This window comes from Bison bison, unplaced genomic scaffold (assembly GCF_000754665.1).
Source record: "Bison bison bison isolate TAMUID 2011002044 unplaced genomic scaffold, Bison_UMD1.0 scf7180017850926, whole genome shotgun sequence".
Classification (NCBI taxonomy): Eukaryota; Metazoa; Chordata; class Mammalia; order Artiodactyla; family Bovidae; genus Bison; species Bison bison.
In genome coordinates, this window is record NW_011481499.1 from 352074 (window position 1) to 373430 (window position 21357).

At 49.2% G+C, this 21357-nt stretch overlaps 1 protein-coding gene across 1 annotated transcript; it reads right to left on the reverse strand.

The window, feature by feature from the left end:
* Nucleotides 1-816: 816 nt before the first annotated feature.
* On the reverse strand, nt 817-20862 carry ASB1 (ankyrin repeat and SOCS box containing 1; the record flags this gene model as incomplete). The annotated part of the gene is made up of 4 exons (XM_010849535.1): nt 817-6432; nt 7618-8003; nt 18701-19003; nt 20654-20862. Coding segments are annotated over 4 exons (1026 nt in total), but the record flags the coding sequence as incomplete, so codon positions are not given.
* Between the last annotated feature and the right edge of the window lie 495 nt (nt 20863-21357).

The following is a 21357-nucleotide window of genomic DNA, read 5'->3' on the forward strand; positions in this document are numbered from 1 at the left end:
GAAGGGTATGATTTTCTTTGGTCCCATTCAGTATTGGTAACTTTTGAGTGTTTCCTTTCAGACTGGGGAGACTCCTTAAGAAGCCTCCTTCTCCTTTATTTCCTGCCTGGAGGACATGGCCTGTTTCCTAAGCTGAGGACTTTACATCCTGAACGCTGACGTCTCAGCTCCCAATGGGCTAGGGCAGCGACAAGTGCCCACCTGTGTGCAGTGGAGACTTTCAGCTGCTTCCAAACTGGCTTTTGGCCAGTCCTACCGCTTTCTCCCCTCACATCCACTTCTAGAGGCGCCTGGAGCTGCCAGCCCCAGAGCTTCCCGGAGCTCTGCAGTAACACCAGGTCCTCAACTGTTCTCGTTCTTTCCTACGATGTCATTTTCTTGGGCACTGCTAAGTCACTTACCATTCATCTATTTTCTCGAGAGTTTCCAAAACTTTGTTGCCACTTATAGGCATTTTAGTGGATTTATGCTTTTTTAAAAAATTAAAATTCCTTGTAATTTTAATGGGATTTCAGGAAGAAACTATGATAAACAGCCACATCTAGTTATAAGAAGTCTGGAAAGTGAAGACTTTATTCAGAGCATTCAAGTCTCCAGTTATAACCATGGATTCTATTATCATAGACACAGACAATGGACAGTGAAGGAGAACCAGCAATCCCTGCCACACGGGCAGCTGGTTTTTGAGACAGAAAGTGAGGCCGTTTTTCAGCAGAGCAGGAGAGGTGTACATCTACAGATGGGCCTGGGGACTGGTGTGAGGAACGAAGGAAATATCTGAAATATTAATAGCAAATACAGAGACATGCCATGGAGTCATGGAGAAATGAATAAATGCTTTATTTAGTTCATTCATTCCCAAAGCTTCACAACTCTCCCTCCCACTGTCAAAATAAGTCACATATGACACAGTCCCCACCACCTCCCCACCCAAGAGAGCGCTGTAGGGACAGTGTCACCACAATGGAGAGTCATGTGTTTCAGACATTTTAGGGGCACTTTCTCTTCAGACTAAAACCCACTAAGTGAAACAGGCTCATCCCAGTTTAAACCTGTGCAGCACTATGAGTGCCTCCCTGGAGCACTGGGGCCCCCCGGAGCAGTGGAGAGAAGCCGGGTAGACTCCCATTTACAGATGCCCCTCTCTGCAAACTACGAGAAACTCTCCGGAGAGCCACTCCTCTACCTAAAGTGCATATACAAAGATGCCACGCGATCAATTCTTCTCCCCAATGAGATAAACAGTACACAGAATTAAGGCATTTGGGGGAGTCAACGGGGAGTAAAGCATTCATTACAGTTACCTACCAAAGATGCCCATCCCATTTCTGAAAGCTCCTAACCAGGCCCAAGTGCAGCAACAGCCATGGTCCCAGCTGCTGCAGACAAGCACGGTCACTATTAAAGAGAAAGGGAGGACCCAGGGCTGATGCCAGCGCTCCAGCAGCACGTGGGCTCCAGGGCATGTCACACCGCACGTGCCCAACACCAGACAGAAATCACGGGGGCTGGGCAAACACTGCAGGGAGGCGCAGGGGTGCTGCCGGCTAAACCACAGCAGCAAACTGAGGTGCTAACACACGGGACAGCCACGCTCAGACACCACCCGGACCTGGACACATGTACACGCACACATCACACGGTAGAGGTCTGAGATCCAAGCAATGTAAAAAAGAAAGGATCCTCATGCCCTCCAGACACTGAGCAACTATGAGTTAAGGCAACAGAAGCCACCTCCACCCTCACTCACGTCCGCATCCAACCGTCTCCCTACCATTTACGGCGTATGTTCCACAGACCACTGCACTTCAGAACCTGCATGTCCCTCCCGTGGAACTCTCCGAGGACAGGATCCCACTGACCACTCATGTGTGCATTTCAGTCATTCTATTCCACATCAAAGGAGTCAGGTTGGAGGGCGGGGAGCGTGAGAAGGAGAGTGAGGCCTAAGTGAGCCAGGGAGAGATGTCAGGTGGCTGAATGAGACACTTCCAGGAGGGAAAGCCGAGCTGGCGGGGCACCCAGGCCCCTCAGGCCTGGCCGCTGAGTGCCTGGCAGGCGGCCCCAAGGGCAGGGGAAGAGCCTGAGCCCCGGCACCAGAAGGCCCACCCACCACCAGCGCCAAGCCTCGGGGTGCCTCAGGTGCCCAGGGTGAGCAGCAGCCGCACTGAGGAGCCATGCTAGCTTCCTGGGAGGCTCCTTCAGGGGTGGCCAGCGGCCCACCACCACAGGGATGGCGCTGTCTTCACAGACACAAGCACGCGCTCCTGACCCTCCCGGTGATCACAGGGCCTGTCCCCGGACTACCAGGTAGCGGAACCACGGGCTCTCCTTCAGCTACGGACAGGCCGCTGGAGACTCCAGGAGGAACTCCTCAGTCGTGAACACAGGCTATAGACAGACTGTGGGTCCCGACGCTGGTTCTCAGAGCCTGGCCAACTTAAAAAGAAGTTCTGGGATCTGATGAAGGGCAGCCAACATTTTATTCTGCAACCAGGTGCATTAAAAAAAACCAACAACGTTGTCCTCTATTATCACCTTCATTACATAAAAGGACATTTTATCACCCAAATTAGGAAGAACATAATCTCAGACTAAAAGACAACCCTCTAAATGGAGTAAACTTGACTTCCCATGTGATTTCACGCGCATCCTTGCCCTTCTGACCTGTGCAGGAGGCCTGTGTCACGGTCACCGTGACTCTCACTGTCCCCCGGGCACAAAGCCCAGCCGACCAGCAAGGCCACAGGTCGTCATCACCTCAAAGGCACATCCGCTGAGAAGAGGGACCACGTGCACAGAGACAGCGCTGACACGTCACCAGGACGGCTCCAGTGCCCAGTGCTTTCACAGACATTCTCCCGTGTGTCCTCACAAGAGCCCCACAGGAGAGGCATGGCCGGCCCGTAGCCGGGCCTGCTCAGGACCAGGCAGGAGGCAGCTCAGCACAGAGGAGCCTTCTTCTCCAAGGCGGACTTTCCCTGGCTGGGTCCAACCTTGCCTGCAGGCTCCTCTCTTAAACTGCTCCATGAAGAAAGGGGGAAAATGATGGCACGTAGGCCTGATAACAGAAACATATTCAACATGAGCAAACTGTGTTGAAAAGAAATTGTCCTTTCTTTTTAAAACGTCCTGTTTAACAAGCACATGTTAACTAAAACTTATCAAACGTCAAAAGAGAACATCAAAACCAAGCATGACGACCTTGAACCCTTTCCTGGAACAAGGCAGGGCATAAATAAATAAATACATAAATACCAAAAATAACATGAAAGGGCACGGATACATATGACATTGATAGGTTTTGGAAATACATTCGGAAGTCCCACCAGGACGCCAAAGCGGAACCCTCTCCGAGATCTCAGCACTGCCCCACCTCCCTAGGTTCAACCCCACTCGTCCACTGCAGCCAAGGCCCCAAGCACAGGATTCCTTCAGCCGAACGGCCCTCAGGCGCCCTAGCAAGTGAGCACACTCCTGAGACAGGCTGGGGGCCCCAGCTCCTGCCCATCGGTTTGTCGTGCCCCGCCCCATGGGCACAGTGCTCTGGGCCACAACCTCATCACCCATGTCCACGTTTCCTGGCTACATGGCAGTGGGCACCCCGGGGTTTGGAGACTGGGCTTTTATAAAGTGCTCTGTGGAGAGAGAGACTCCTTCCTAGTCTGTACCCTACCTATCCCTGCCAACAACAGAAAAAGGGAGCTTTAGTAACGTGAGGCTCAAAACAAGAAGAAATGGCCCTAAGTATATAGCTATGCTGTTTTCAGAGTCGTGTGTGGCACATATGGAATTTCAAGCTAGAGGCTGAACCTCAGTTGCTGGGGGTCTGAAAAAATTATCTAAAGGCTGGCTGGACACAGAAAGTCAACCTGCCTCTATAAAGGATGACTAGCTCTGAGCCCACCACACTCTGGGGCGCACGGTGCGGGGGCCCCCACTCCCTGGCTCAACCCCTCCCGAGTCCCAGTCCCTCCCTGGCCAGGTCTGGGCCAGGCCCAACAGTGAGGATCAACTCAGTCCAGTCCTCTAGAGAGACCCCAGAAAAATGGTTCCACCCCCCAGAAACAAGTCCTGCACTCACATCACCCTGCACAGCAGCCAGCCAGCCACCGTGCCAGGCCAGCCGGGGGCCCCTGCCTCTCCTGCCTGGCAGCGCCCCCGATGCTGCTTTCCAGGTCTGTGAACAGTCACCTCCCACCCCAGGGAGGCTCTATCCCTAACAAACCCCTGCAGACAATGCCCAGCAGGGCAGGGCACACAGGGTCCTTCGAGCCTGCAGCACAGGCCCCAGGAAGGGAATCCAGGCCAAAGGGCAGCTGCAGGAGTGCAAAGTGAGGTGAGCGAGCTGCTCCTGAGACTCCTCTAGCCAGACTGAGAAGGGGATGTGCTGCCTTGCCAGGGACCCTCCCTCCAGTGGTTCCGCCCCTCGCTGGCAGCTCCACCCCCTCCTGTGGCTCCGCCCCTCTCCAGCGGCTCCAGCTATCCTACAACCCTTCCCTATAGGAGGGAGAGCCCTCCCCCAACAGCTGCGATGGAAGCCACTGCCCGAGAGGGCCACCGGCACACTATCACTCTCCCAGACCAAATCTCAGCAGTGCTCGGATCTGGTGGCGAACATGCCATCTGCCACCCGCCCGCGGCCCCTCCTCTCTCAGGACGCCTCTCCTGCTGCAGGTGGGACCCCGAGCTCTGAATGCAACCCACCCAGCAGGTTCGCAGCCAAGAGCGGCAGCCTACAGCCCACTTTTGAGCCTCCGAGGCCGCGGCCTCAGCTTGCAACGAACTCCAGGGGCTGCATCTTCCCCTCTGAATCACCGAAGATTTCTCTCCCCTAAGACCTCATTCGTGTGCACATGGGCCTGCCTGGCTTCCAACACATGTCCACCCACGCCAGGAGACAGACTCAGAACTCCATCCTCAATCACGAAGACCATGACCAGACGCTGGTAGTCTAGTCAGTGAAGACACACAACAATGCTGATAATTAAATAAACCCTTATCATTTGTTCAACTCTTATAGAAAATCTAAACACAGATGTGAAATCTGTCCATTTCTAAACACTTTCCATGGATCCACACAATGGTTCTGAGGCCTCAACAACCAGATGTGATTTCCCTGCAAACAGTGGCACCTGGATACTTCAAAGAGGCAGCCACTGGCCCACCTGTGCCGGCATGACACACATCTGGCCACGCAGCCCTGACCACAGCCGAGCTGTCAGGTGATAACCCAGCTCAGTCCTCTCCCTCCCCCAGCCCCCAGCAGGCCACAGGAGACCTCTAACCTCACTGCTATCCCCCTGTTCAGTTCTAGGAGCAACTACCGAGACATCAGGTCCAAACAACTGAAGCACAATCAGCCAAACACCAGATGTTCTGTCCACAGGACACCACGGAACTGAAAGCTCTGAACCACCCAGAAGACGAGTCAAGTTTCCACTTCACAGTGCGTGCGTGGACTTGTTAGAACTGGCAGTGGATGCTGCTGGACGGTCCTTGGTCCGAATGGAGGCAGTGGGCCTCCTGAAATCAGTGGACTTCTGGAAGCTCCCAGAGTGAAATGGCAGAGAACTCGTGAGACCTGTTGGCATGATGCTAGGCACAGCTGGGCATGGGGCTAGGTGTCGAGCTCTGAGCATTACCTAAAGAGACTGTGAACACTGTAGGTACTAACCTTGAGACAGTAAAGCCAACCCAAGTGGCCAGGAAACCATCCTTGAATGAAGCCAATTGACACGACGCCCCCACCACATGGAGAGAACACTGAGGTGGCAAGGAAAGCGTGTGCATGTGTGTGTGCGTGTGTGTGTAAACATCACATGTTCAACCCAGGAGCTGGGAACACAAACTCACAAGTTCACAAACTGTGTCTCTGTACTCTACTTTTTACCAAAACTCCCTTTTTCATTTGACTGCAATCAAGCCATCAAGTTGAGAAGTGAACCCAGAAGCAGTCTGGAAGATGCTAGTCCTCTCTACTCAGGATATCAGCAGGCCTCCAGCCTCAGCCCCAACTTGCTCACATTTCGAGGCCCACTGCATTAATTTACAAACAGACTGAGGAAGCACAAAATAAAGTTGTGTAGGAGCCTCCCGGCTGATACTGATACTGACCCCAAAACTGTCCGATGCCCAAACACCTGAGATAGAGCACAGTCCAGGGGAACAAAGCCAGTCCTGCTTCACCTGCAGCCGGGTGGGACTCGGCAGCACAGGACGTGGTCACGGGGCGAGAGTCGGTGTCAACTTGCACTGCAGGTCACCGCCGCCTCTTCACTGCAATCAGTGGCACTCCGGAATTCTACTCGTAAAGCAGAAACTTTTTTATGGGGTCTGGCAGAGGCAGCGAGGGGATCAGATGAAGGCGGTATTTGCCGAGCGCTCTTCTCACAGCCACGCGGCACAGATTCAGCAGGGACCTGGGGACACCTGGAACGGGTGGGAGGAAAGGAGAGACAGAGGAAGGGGGGGTTAATCCAGTTTCTCCCCTATCACCTCAGACCAGAGGCTGGTGGGGATGGCAGGCAGGACACACCAATGCTTGCTGCCAGCATCCCAATTTCAGAGGCAAGCCGGCTATGGTGACAAAGGCCTGTTACCTGCTCCTTCATCTGCACAAGGAGCAGAGTCTTCACTATCCAAGCACCTGCTCACCTCTGCTGAGTTCCCTAGGCATAGAAACTAGAGCTGACCACTACGAGCCCTGATCCTTGCCCTGTCAGCCTCTGCTCTTGGTCTACCCCAGAAGCTCCAAAGGGGTTTGAGGGGAACAGACCAAACAACAGAGGAGGGTAGACTGATAATTTTACTGTGGGTGAAAAAAAGCCTCATTGTGTCTCTGCCTCGTGAAACAGGCATGAACACAGGCAGCCTAACTAATAGTGTGGCTCCAGCTGACCAGTAACCAACTCTCAACAGGAGCAAGTTTTAATGATCGGTTTAGGGAAAACCAGTAACAAGAACACAACACAGAGATGTTCTCAAGAGGTAAGGGACTGGGGAAAGGTGGTCACTCAGATGCTCTCAAGACCCAGGCGGGAAAAAGGCCGGGTGTGGGCAGGTCAGAGGGAGCACCGAGGGTCAACTCCTGAGTCCCGGAGAATGATAACGAGACCAAGCCATGGATCAACCCCAAACTCCCTGTCCATCAACTTAATTCCGTGGCAAAGCCTTCTTCATAAATAAGCAAACCTCAGACTTAATTCTAGCAAAAATGAGGCTTAGTTCACAATCCAGAATGATGGTATTTGAGTGGAATTGAAGAAGGGGGAGTGAGGGCCCCAGAGGAGGAAGAGCTTGAAACCTATTGTAAAGCAAACACTTAAAAGCCATAAACGCAAAAGAATTTCAGATCACAAAGTAGAGCAAAGAAGTAAAGAGAACATAATCCCAGGAACTCTGAGAACGTTTATTTTTATAGATTCCTTGTTATTAACCCCTGGTGTCCAGGAATTTAAAAAGAAACTAATCTGGAAGACTGTTCTAAAAATTCCTAATCCTAACTGAAGGTTCTGACCAAGTGCTAATTAGGAAATTTTATTTTCATTGCTGCAACTTGGTTCATTCAACCGATTTAAAGAGACTGCCAGGCAGAGCTGAATTAAAGCCACTTACTTCTGGCTTCTTTAAAGACCTGCAGCGCCTCAGGGTCCACCTTCCTCCTGCCTCTCGACTCTGGGCCCAAGGACTCCCACTTGACCAGGTTCAGGTTGGCTCCGAACTCCACCAGCAGGCTGACGAAGGCCGCCTCGCAGCCGTGACGCAGGACGGCGTCCATGACACAGCCGGGCGAGCCCCTGTAGAAGCCCTGCGTGTTGACGGGGCCGTTGCAGTTGAAGTCCGGGTTCGCCCCCGCCTGCAGCAACAGCTTGAAGCACTGCAGGTTGTGGTAGGCGGCGCTGATGTACAGCGGGCAGACCACCAAGGAGGTGAGCCGCCGCGAGAAAGGGGGCTGGGCGTCAGGAGTCAGGTGGTGGTTGACATCGACGTCCGCCCCATACCTGCAGGGAGACACACGGACAGTCAGGCCAGCATGGTCAGCAGATCCTGACAGCGCCTGCGGGGACGGCCCGACGCCCCAAGCACCGGAGCGTCCCCTGCTCGCAGTGGACCCATGACTCCCAGCAGGCACCACGGGAGTTCAGAACCTTGGGATCCTCTCACACAAGAAAACTCATAAGGGAATTCTTTCAAACCTGTGAAGACCCAACAATCCTATGGCTATTTTAACTATTTCAAGCAAAGATAAAGAAGGAAAATCCCCAAATTCATCTTATGCAATTAACAACAGAATAAACCCCAAACCAAACAAAGGTCACACCATAAAGAAAAATTACCAGTGACCTGCACTTATGAGCATCAACTTACAACCTCCAATAAAACGTCAGCAAAGGTACTCCAAAACATTAAGAAAGCAACACATGATGACCTCATGGGGGTTATTTCAAGGGTGGTTCCTATATTAGAAACTCTATTAACATAATCCATCATATTCACAGAACTAAGGGGAAAAGCTGAGGATGTGACTGGTGATGGAAGCAAGGTCCAGTGCTGTAAAGAGCAATATTGCACAGGAACCTGGAATGTCAGGTCCATGAATCCAGGCAAATTAGAAGTGGTCAACAGGAGATGGCAAGAATGAACGTCGACATTTTAGGAATCAACAAACTAAAATGAACTGGAGTGGGTGAATTTAACTCAGATGGCCATTATATCTACTGCTGTGGGCAAGAATCCCTTAGAAGAAATGGAGTAGCCATCATAGTCAACAAAAGAGTCAGAATATGCAGTACTTGGATGCAATCTCAGAAACGACAGAATGATCTCTGTTCATTTCCACGGCAAACCATTCAATATCACGGTAATCCAAGTCTATGCCCCAACCAGTAACGATGAAGAAGCTGAAGTTGAATGGTTCTATGAAGACCTACAAAACCTTCTAGAACACCCAAAAAAGATGTCCTTTTCATTATAGGGGACTGGAGCAAAAGCAGGAAGTCAAGAAACACCTGGAGTAACAGGCAAATTTGATCTTGGAGTACAAAATGAAGCAGGGCAAAGGCTAACAGAGTTTTGCCAAGAGAACACACTGGTCATAGCAAACACCCTCTTCCAACAACACAAGAGAAAACTCTACACATGGACATCACCCAGATGGTCAATACCGAAATCAGATTGGTTATATTCTTTGCGGCCAAAGATGGAGAAGCTCTATACAGTCAGCAAAAACAAGAACGGGAGCTGACTGTGGCTCAGATCATGAACTCCTTATTGCCAAATTCAGACTTAAATTGAAGAAAGTAGGGAAAACCACTAGACCATTCAGGTATGACCTAAATCAAATCCCTTACGATTATACAGTGGAAGTGACAAATAGATTTCAGGGACTAGATCTGATAGACAGAGTGCCTGATGAACTACAGATGGCAGTTCATGACACTGTACAACAGACAGGGAGCAAGATCATCCCCAAGAAAAAGAAATGCAAAAAAGCAAAATGGCCATCTGAGGAGGCCTTACAAATAGCTGTGAAAAGAAGAGAAGTGAAAAGCAAAGAAGAAAAGGAAAGATATATCCATGTGAATGCAGAGTTCCAAAGAACAGCAAGGAGAGAGAAGAAAGCCTTCCTCAGTGATCAGTGCAAATAGAGGAATAGAGGAAAACAACAGAATGGGAAAAGACTAGAGATCTCTTCAAGAAAATTAGAGATACCAAGGGAACATTTCATGCAAAGATGGGCTCAATAAAGGACAGAAATGGTATAGACCTAATAGAAGCAGAAGATACTAAGAAGAGATGGAAAGAATACACAGAAGAACTATACAAAAAAGATCTTCATGACCCAGATAATCACGATGCTGTGATCACTCACCTAGAGCCAGACATCTTAGAATGTGAAGTCAAGTGGGCCTTAGGAAGCGTCACTATGAACAAAGCTAGTGGACATGGAGGTGATGGAATTCTAGTTGAGCTATTTCAAATCTTAAAAGATGATGCTGTGAAAGTGCTGCACTCAATATGCCAGCAAATTTGGAAAACTTAGCAGTGGCCACAGAACTGAAAAAGGTCAGTTTTCATTCCAATACCAAAGAAAGGCAATGCCAAAGAATGCTCAAACTATTACACAATTGCACTCATCTCACACGCTAGTAAAGTACTGCTCAAAATTCTCCAAGCCAGGCTTCAACAATACATGAACTGTGAACTTCCAGATGTTCAAGCTGGATTTAGAAAAGGCAGAGGAACCAGAGATCAAACTGCCAACATCCTCTGGATCATTGAAAAAGCAAGAGAGTTCCAGAAAAACATCCATTTCTGCCTTATTGACTATGCCAAAGCCTTTGACTGTGTTCAGTTCAGTTCAGTCACTCAGTCGTGTCCGACTCTCTGCAATCCCATGGACTGCAGCATGCCAGGCCTCCCTGTCCATCACTAACTCCCAGAGTTCACCCAAACCCATATCCATCGAGTCGGTGATGCCATCCAACCATCTCATCCTCTTTTCCTCCTGCCCTCAATCTTTCCCAGCATCAGGGTCTTTTCAAATGAGTCAGCTCTTCGCATCAGGTGGCCAAAGTATTGGAGTTTCAGCTTCAGCATCAGTCCTTTCAATGAATATTCAGGACTGATCTCCTTTAGGATGGACTGGTTGGATCTCCTTGCTGTCCAAGGGACTCTCAAGAGTTTTCTCCAACACCACAGTTCAAAAGCATCAATTCTTCGGTGCTCAGCTTTCTTTATAGTCCAACTCTCACATCCATACATGACCACTGGAAAAACCATAGCCTTGATTAGACGGACCTTTGTTAGCAAAGTAATGTCTCTGCTTTTTAATATGCTGTCTAGGTTGGTCATAACTTTCCTTCCAAGGAGTAAGCGTCCTTTAATTTCATGGCCGCAATCACCAACTGCAGTGATTTTGACTGTGTAGATCACAATAAACTGTGGGAAATTCTTCAAGAGATGGGAATACCAGACCACCTGACCTGCCTCTTGAGAAATCTGTATGCAGGTCAGGAAGCAACAGTTAGAACTGGACATGGAACAACAGACTGGTTCCAAATAGGGGAGGGAGTATGTCAAGGCTGTATAGTTACCCTGCTTATTAACTTATATGCAGAGTACATCATGAGAAACACTGGGCTGGAAGAAGCACAAGCTGAAATCAAGATTGCCAGGAGAAATATCAATCACCTCAGATATGCAGATGACACTACCCTTATGGCAGAAAGCAAAGAAGAACTAAAAAGCCTCTTGATGAAAGTGAAAGAGGAGAGTGAAAAAGTTGGCTTAAAGCTCAACATTCAGAAAACTAAGATCATGGCATTTGGTCCCATCACTTCATGGCAAACAGGTGGGGAAACAGTGGCAGACTTTGTTTTTGGGGGCTCCAAAAACCACTGCAGGTAGTGACTGCAGCCATGAAATTAAAAGATGCTTACTCCTTGGAAGGAAAGTTATGACCAACCTAGATAGCATATTAAAAAGCAGAGACATTACTTTGCAAACAAAGGTCTGTCTTGTCAAGGATATAATTTTTCTAGTGGTCATGTATGGATGTGAGAGTTGGACTATAAAGAAAGCTGAGCGCCGAAGAATTGATGCTTTTGAACTGTAGTGTTGGAGAAAACTCTTGAGAGTCCCTTGGACAGCAAGGAGATCCAATCAGTCCATCCTAAAGGAGATCAGTCCTGAATATTCATTGAAAGGACTGACGCTGAAGCTGAAACTACAATACTTCGGCCACCTGATGCGAACAACTGACTCATTGGAAAAGACCCTGATGCTGAGAAAGACTGAAGGCGGGAGGAGAAGGGGATGACCGAGGATGAGATGGCTGGATGGCATCACCGACTCAGTGGACATGAGTTTGAGTAAAGTCCGGGAGCTGGTGATGAACAGGGAGGCGTGGCGTGCTGCAGTCCATGGGGTTTCAAAGGTCGGACACAACTGAGAGACTGAACTGAACGGAAAAAGCCACAATTCTCTCTCAAACGCAAAAGAGGCATATGACAAAATTCAACACTTCAGTTCAGTTCAGTCACTCAGTGGTGTCCGACCTTTGAAACCCCATGGACTGCAGCACGCCAGGCCTCCCTGTTCATCACTGGAAAAACCATAGCCTTGACTAGATGGACCTTTGTTGGCAAAGTAATGTCTCTGCTTTTCAATATGCTATCTAGGTTGGTCATAACTTTCCTTCCAAGGACTAAGCGTCTTTTAATTTCATGGCTGCAGTCACCATCTGCAGTGATTTTGGAGCCCCAAAAAATAAAGTCTGACACTGTTTCCACTGTTTCCCCATCTATTTCCCGTGAAGTGATGGGACCAGATGCCATGATCTTCGTTTTCTGAATGTTGAGCTTTAAGCCAACTTTTTCACTCTCCACTTTCACTTTCATCAAAAGGCTTTAGAGATTCAACACTTAGACATGTTCAAAAACACTTGATAAAATAGAACATGAAGAATATTTCCTTAACATGATGAAAAATATTTCTTCATCCCAGAAGTCAGCATCTCACCTAACGGGCAAACATGAGCAGCAGCTCAGCCAGGAGCAAGACACACCATCCCACTTTCTGGCCACTGTTTCTAAAGGCGTGTTTTTCTTTTAAAGTATTAGTGCAATTAGACAGAGAAAGCAATTAGCTGATTAAAACTGGAAAAGAAGAGGTAATTTTTCCTATTTACAGAGGACATGACTATGTCTGGAAAGCCCTAGATAATTAATGAAAACACAATTAAGAAGCAATGAAGTAGCAGGTTTTACACCAATAGCCTTTACATATACAAACAAAAACAAGTCACAAGATAAAGTGACAAATACTTCATTTCTAATGGCAAAATAAACATTAAAGTGAGACAGCTAAGCATAAACTTAACAGTAAACGTCCAAAGTGTGCATGAGGAAAACTGTATTTTATAATTAGAAAAAAAACTTTTTTTGAAAGTCACAAAAGCAGACACAAGCAAGAAAGACATACCAAGTCTTGGATAAGAACACCCAACACCATTAAGATTTCACTAAGCATATTAATATAAATGAAAATACTCTTCCTAGACCTAAATAGGTTGATTATAAATATAAATACATAAAATTAACATCCCTGAAGCTAAATGAGTCGATTATAAAGTTCATTTGGAAGATCAAACAGGATAAGATATAAAAACAAAGTTTTTTAATATGAAAATTAAAGAAAACCTTTTTCATGCCCAAAAAACAGCAACAGTAAGTGAAAAATTGGATAAAAGGTAACGAACAGTTAACATCCTTACTCTAAAAAGATGTTCTGAAAGGAGATCAACAGCCCTACAGGCACACGAGCCAGAGACACAGGAAAGGATGGTTAGCCTCGCTCATAACAGAAACGCAAAGTAAAACTACTCAGAGACAGCACTTCTTGCCTATTGGACTGCAGAAGATCCAAAAGCTTACTGACCAGGCTTTAAAGAAAAAGGAAGTCTTATCCATTTCTGGGGTCATACAAAATGGAGCAATCCCTGCAGAGGGAAATGTGTAAAATCTGCAAAACTCTGAACAGCCGTATACACAGGCAGTTCATTAAAACAGCACCCACAGCAGCCGGAGGCAGGTGACAACCACAGGTTCATCAGGAGGGACTGAGTGATCGGTGGCCAACCCAAGGTGGCCCATCCGACAAGGGAAAAGGGGCAGGGCAGGTGCTGCTCTGGAACAGTCTCCAGGCCACTGGCGAGTGCGGAATGCAGGACGAGGAGCAGGCAGTACACTGCCGTCCACCATGCGAATAAGGCTCCACGGCAAACATGCATACGACACACACCTAGACGTGTAGGCGTGTCTGCTTAGTGTTCAGTGTGCAAGGATAAACCACAAAACTTCTTCAATGGTTCTCCACAGGGCAGGGATGGAGCAGGTGAGGACAGAAGCTAGACTTCTTTCAATACGCTTTGTTTACAGATTTGACTTTGGAACCATGTAAATCCACAATGTAAAAAAGTAAACAGCAATCCCTAAAACTGAAAGCAAACACCTTAACACACTGTGGGTCCAGCTGGTGTCTGTCCGTCCTACCCACCAAGCTGGCTCTTCTTTCAGGCCCACGGAACATCGAGAGCAGCCAGACTGTTCTGAGCACCAGATTCGCCTGCAAGGCCTACAGCTTCGAGCAGCCCCAGAGGTGGGAGCACTCTCCCAGCCCTGAACTAACCTTTACAGCTGTCCAGGAACCCCTCTCCCGACTCTCATAGGCAGCCTGGATGTGAGGATGAACACAACACCGGCAGATACAGGAGCCACCTGACCTGGAAGCCTCATTCTCCAACAGAGCCTTCAGGATGCCCTCGAGGCACCTGCCCTTGTCACTGCGCTCAGAGACACCCAAACACAGGGCTTTCTATCAGGCGTGTAAAGTTCCCCAGGCCGAGCGCAAACGACCTGCTGGTCATTTCACTCTAAGCAGACGCCACTGACCACAGCAGGGAGGGTGGCCTGGCTCAGAGTGCCGCAGTCCAGGCCTCGTCAGGACGGTGCCCGCTAAGGATGCTGCCTGCTGAGGGAGGTGAGGAGCCCCGCGTGGGAGGGGCAGGAGCACAGGAAGCTGGTTACACCGAGGAATAAGAAGCACATCAGAGGTAAGGGGAGGGGCTTCCACGGTGGCCCAGTGGTTAAGACTGCTTCCACCGCAGGGGGTGCAGGTTCAATCCCTGGTTGGGGATGCCATGATGTGCAGCCAGAGAAGGAAAGAAAAAAAAGTAAGGGGAACCAGGTCTTTCAATGTCGAAATCATACATTTGGAAAGGGAGAAGAGCAGGATGACACGGGGCAGCTCAGAGCAGTCCCAGAGGTGGGAGCACTCTCCCCAGCCCTGAACTAACCTTCACAGCTGTCCAGGTGCTGAACTGTACTAAGGCCTTGGGCTGTACTCTTTAACCACCGGTGTATAATAGACACAGGAATGTAGATGGAAACGTGTCCAGTAAGAGCGCCTGCAAACAGCAACACCCGACAAGCAATAAGCACTCCCAGTGTCCAGATCTTGGCTTTTCAACATCATTCTCCTTGGAGAAATGACAAAGCCCAGGGCTGAATCAGGCAAAGTACGTATGAGCCCGGAATAACTCTAACTCCACAAGAAACCATGAGTCGAACATACATAAATGGATTAAAAATTTGATGAGGAATAAGATATATACATGGTTGCAAAGTACCTATCCACGAAAATATTTATTAATCACAGAGGGAAAAAGAGGAGCTTCACAACATAGAGAGCTGGCAGACACCGCCCTGGTCAAAGAGCGAAAGGGAACATCAGCGGTACTGGGACCAATGAAACCACGCACAGCTTGATCAGATGCACCGAGAACAGAGCCTGGCTTCTGAGAGAGTCCGCCCTGCCCTGGAACAGAGCCTGGCTTCTGAGAGAGTCCGCCCTGCCCTGGAGCTAACACTGGAAGGCAGCACTGCGCGCGGCCCCCCACCGCCCTCCCAGCCCCCAGACGCCTCAAGGACGCTGTTGGCAGAGTCTGTCTCATACGAGGGCAAGAGGGATGACGATGGGGTCCACCGTTCAGGGGTCCAGGGTGGAGAGAAGAGCAGCGTTGTCAGGGCTTGGTAAACACGCAGGCCAACACTCACAGCTCGCAATCCTGTCTCATCACCCGTCTCTTCCCCAGAACAGACACCGTGGTGTCTCAGCAGCACGGAGCTGAGGAAGACAACGGTGGCACGCGGACCCAGGGGCTCAAAGGACACCCCGCTTCCCCTCTGACGCCATGGAGCACCATCAGCCACTACAGATGCACATGTCACCTGTTCTACAAACTGTCCTAGGAACAACCTTCTGACACACAAACCAAACCAGGCAGAAACTGCTATTTCATTTCATACAACCAATTAAGAGACCCAGATTTCAAGCACTGAAATCTGTTTCCTCCTTATTCTTAGGAAGATGTTTTCCAGAATGTTTGTCATTTTGGGCAACACGACAATCTGGTATTAGCTGAGCTGTGGGAAAGACAGCCTTCATCCGCTCATAAAAACGTACTGGCTGGGAGCCAGTTAATTTTAATCCTGAGTATTTTCCAAAATTCCCGTACTGCTTTTAATATCGCTGGCCAGGAACCATGGAACAACTGCATAAATCAACATAACTTTTGCACACACAGAAATACCACTCCTTACCTTTATAAAACAAAACACCAAGGGCAATGGGAAGTAACAAAACGGAGGCTACTTGCAGAGGGACATCAGACCACAATAGTGACAGAGAGTGCCCTGCCCGTGAGGGACAGCGACACAGGGAAGGCAGGAGTTGAGTTTGGACTATATGTAGGTTGTGTTATTTGTTCAGTAACTTAACTCCATTCTTCAGAAGTCAATTATCGGGTCGTTTAGAAGATAGGAAACTTTACAATAGTATATGTTCTTGGTACCTCACCGCACAAGTGACATCCTGCGCTCCAGCAGGAAACAGAATGTCTGAGTGACGCTGTATCAAGAAAGGCATCTGGGCATGTATCTCAGAGTCAAGCCTGCGGCTAGTTCAAAGCAGCAGTGCATCATGAACTGACTGAAGTGCCCAGTGGGATGTGTGGAACCAGGACGAAATTTCATGGACTGATCCTCTGCCTGTGCTCAGTCATCAGTTGTGTCTGACTCTTTGCGGCCTGTATGCAGCCCGCCAGGCTCCTCTGCCCATGGGATTTCCCAGGCAGGAATAATGGAGGGGGGTGCCATTTCCTCCTCCAGGAGATCTACCTGACCCAGGGATCAAACTCACATCTCCTGCATTGGCAGGCGGGGTCTTTATCACTGAAAGTGAAAGTCATTCAGTCATGTCCGACTCTTTGCAACCCCATGGACTATACAGTCCACAGAATTCTCCAGGCCAGAATACTGGAGTGGGTAGCCTTTCCCTTCTCCAGGGGATCTTCCCAAAAGAGGGATCGAACCCAGGTCTCCCACATTGCAGGCAGATTCTCTACCAGCTGAGCCACAAGGGAAGCCCAAGAATACTGGGGTGGGTAGCCTATCCCTTCTCCAGCGGATGTTCCCGACCCAGGAATCAAACTGGGGTCTCCTGAATTGCAGGCAGATTCTTCACCAGCTGAGCTACCAGGGAAGCCCTGGATTGACCCTACTGGATCCATTTCCAAATTAATGACTTACATTCTCCAAGATGCAAAGATATGGTACTGAAATGCCTTAGATTCTTGGGCTAGAAATCCTTAAAAAGAAGGGGGGGGGAAGCATTGCATTCCTTTATCCCTCTAACCTAACAACCATGTCACCCTCATTTATCTTTCCAAAAGCCAATTCCAGAGCCATGTGATACATAAAACCTTCTGATATAATAAATATATTTTCAACACCTAATTTAAAAACCATGTCTGCACTGGGTCAGATGCCCTCAGAACCGCCCACTGTGGCCTGTAACAATGCTGTAGTCCTCCGCAGTCCTTCCTGACACAGACAACCGGCTAAATAAACTCCACTCAGTCCAACCACATAACAAACTGCCTCCAGAGCAAGGGAGGGGAGAGAAAGCATCAGTGGTAGAAATAACTCACTGGAGCACAGGACTGAAGATGCAATCTCGATCAAACTGATTAAATGACAATCATTAGTGCAATTAAAGTAAGACCATAAACCGTCTAAAATAACAGAAAGGGAAAGCAAAGAAAACACAAATCATGGAACACAGACATTGTATAGTTAAGACAGAAAGATAATAGAAACAAACCTAAAATCAGCTACAGCGATAATGTTAATTGTATTCAGAAACAAAGAATCCCAGTCAAATAGTAACAGTGAGCACACAAAGACACAAAGAGTTACTTAAACCACTAAGATTCAAACTACAAGTGACAGAATGTTACCTAAATGAACCCTCAATGAAACCAATGGTTTCCTCTTGCTCTCATACAGGGCATAATCCACAGGCAAGAATTTTTATGAGCCCAATTAGCATCAACATACAGTAAGCAAAATTATGAGAAATACAAGGGGAAACTGACAAATCACAACAGTAATTAGATACTAACAGACTTCTCTGAATCTGGGGCAGATCCAACGGTTAAAAATGTAAAAAACAGAGAGAGGGAGTCTGAATAGCATTAACTGAAGTTACCACCTTGTCCTATGAAACTACAACACCTGTGATTTGTACTTTGTTACAAGGATCCACAACAAAGCAACCTGATTTTAAAAAATAATTTTTTTAAAAAAGAATCAACATGGACATTATATGGTCTGTATTATCTGGGCACAATACAATAAAATTAAAAGTTCACAGAGGTTTTTATTAAACTGTTAAGAGCCTCAAAACCTATAAAAACAAAGAGGAAATCAACTTCACTTATGCCTATTTTAAAAGTTTAGCAAAAACAAAGCTCTAGGCAAAAGTAAGTTAATAACCTTAAAAGTTTACATTGTTAATCAAGAAAACAATGAATAAGCATGCAACTCAAAAAGTTAGAGAAAAAGTAAAGGAAAATCAAGGAAAAGAGGGAAAAAGATAGACAAAAATAGAAATTAACCAGTAAGAAAATAAGAGAACTGATAAAGCTAAGAAGCAACTCTTTAAAAAGACAAAACGGACAAATCCTGTCACAAGCCTACTTTGAGATGGGGAGAAAATAAGGAATGAGAAGGTGGCTGCAGACACGGGCCCCTCAGTGGCCGCTGTGGCGGCGGGGCGCAACCCAAGCACTGACCTGATGAGGGCCTTCAGGATGTCCGCCCGGCCCACGCGCGAGGCGTGGTAGACGGGCGTGCTGCGGTGGTGCCGGCTTCCGTTGGGGTCGGCGCCGGCCTCCAGGAGGATCTGGGCGCTCTCCAGGTGCCCGTTCACCACAGCCACGTACAGGGCCGTCTGTCCCTTCACGTCCACCAGGTCCACCTCGGCCCCCTTGCGGATCAGGAAGTCCACGCAGTTCCCGTGGCCCGCGGTGGCGGCGATTCGCAGGGGCGTGCAGGGGAGCCAGCCGCAGCACCACACGGACTTCTCGTTGATGCGGCTGAGAGAGAGCACAGGGAGCCAGGCTGGGAGGCGCAGGACACGCCGGCCGGGAACAGGGGGCAGCCCTCGCGTTAAGAACGCCTCCAGGGGCTCGGCTGCAGGAGACGCTTTCACACACTCCCCCTGCCAGGCCCACGCGTGCCGCAGGAGCCCCAGCCCACAGACCAGGAAACCTGAGGCACAGCCAGACAGCACCGGCGCCAAGAGCGCCACAGCAGAGGGACACCGGCCAGGCTCAGCCCGCACGGAAAGTGCCACTCAAACCGAGAGCCCCGTCAAGGAACGCCACGGCCGTGCAGTACACGGACCCACCACGTCACCAGCTGAGGCGCACGTCACCTCACGCTCCCGGCTCTGAACAAAGCCCAAGGATCCAGATCACCGAAGCAGTGACCCAGAAACACGCAGCGGGCCAGGGCTCCTCCTTCAGCTGTGAACTCGCTTCCACCGGCCAAGGAGACCAAGGAATGCTCCAAGCACTCATCACCAAAGAAATATATCCCAACAGAAAAATACCATCAAAACACTGGAGATTTGTGGATCCCAAGTATTAGAAGAAACAAAAACAGTACTTGAAAAAGCAGTATGAAACTACCTGGTCTAACACCTAGCTTAACTCTCCTTTGTTCTATTGTTACATCTGCAGTACCACAAAAGTTTAATGCTTTCTTCTGACTTGAGTCATTGATATTAGATACTCATGTGCAGTCCATCTATTCGCTCTGTATGATGAGCCTTTCTGGACATTTGAGACTATTTTTAATAAAATATCTGTTCTAATGAAATGATGCTAAGACATTAGAAGGGAAGGAGAAAACCTATTTCTGTATTGTTAGAAATCCTTCTCTTGCGAACTGTCCACAAAAAAGGGGTACAAATTTCAGGATCAATATGCAGGCATTTCTCCCATCAACTCACTGCCAGCCTAGGCCCAGAGGGGAAACAGACACACAGAAAAAGCCTGGAGTTTCCAGCTGCAGATGAGTTTCAAACCTATCTGAGACTCCAATCTCAGACACATAGACAGCCAGCAGAGTCTCTGTGCTCCCCCGGGTGTCTCAAGGAGGGAGACGTGATAGCAAGACTCTGATGCTACTGATCAAGGAAGGGCTTGCACTGGTCACGGGAGGTGGCAAGGCAACAGGCAGGGCGCTATCGACAAAAGGAGCCAGAAGGTAGGCATCCAGATCTCCCTGGGTGACGAGACAGCGGGCCAGAGGCTGAGCCCTGCGCCCTGCAGGCCGACGCCTGAGGGCCTGAAAAGCCAGGGCAGAGCACGTCACGGGTCCTGCCAGGTGCGGTCCGTCAGGAAGGCTGGACACACGGGGGACCCGATGCAACACTTCAAGGAGGAGACTTTTTGTACCCGACTTAGGGTAAAAACCAGATGAGGCTCGCAAAGGAGCAGGGCCGCTGCTGAAGGGATAACGAGGCTGGCATCAGGGGTAACCTCAGGGAAGCTGACACCCGGACAGCACCAGACGGTCACTGACGGAGCTGGACCTGAACTCAGGTCTCCATGCCCTGCCTCTCTGGCTACCGCCCACAAGCCTGATGGTGCTTCCCTCAGTCCCCTCGCTCCCCGCCCTCTGGAGTTGGGAAGTATCAGGGGCTCCCGGGCTCCGGGCAGCACCTCAGCAGCACTCACCTCCGGTAGCTCTCTTCCTGCAGCAGGCTCCGCAGGGTCTGCAGGTCCCCCACGTAGGCAGCGTCGTGCAGCCTCGTGTCCTCGCAGTGCTCCAGCGGGTGGTCACAGAACTGCTCCCTCAGCCACTCCTTCAGATTAGGACCTGCACTGAAGAGAGGGGCGCCTGTCAGCTCTGGGAGGCCCAGCAGGGGCGCCGCCCACCAAGGACAGGGTTAACCCTTCAGTCGTGTCCCACTCTTGGCGACTCCATGGACTGTAGCCCGCCAGGCTCCTCTGTCCATAGAACGCTCCAGACAAGAGTACTGGAGTGGGTTGCCATTCCCTTCTCCAGGGGATTTTTCCGACCCAGGGATCGAACCCACGTCTCAGCTCTGTAGGCGGTTTCTTTACTGCCTGAGCCACCAGGGCAGCCCTTCCCACCGAGAGAGTGCTCTCCAACTTTCAACAATAGTACATCATTCCCCTGCCTCCAGAAACTTCCAGAGCCAGAGAGACGTAGAAAATCTCCTTGAATAAAGCTAGCATGCGCCCAACATCAAACCAGGCAAGAATATAACGTTTAAAACTTTTGGCGGGGTGAGGCATCAAAATCCAAACCTACTTAAGAACAGAGAAGATCCTAAATAATATATTAGCAAAGCAAAATTTGAAATATACATCAAAAAAAGTCATCACAGGACTTCCCTGGTGGTCCAGTGCTTAAG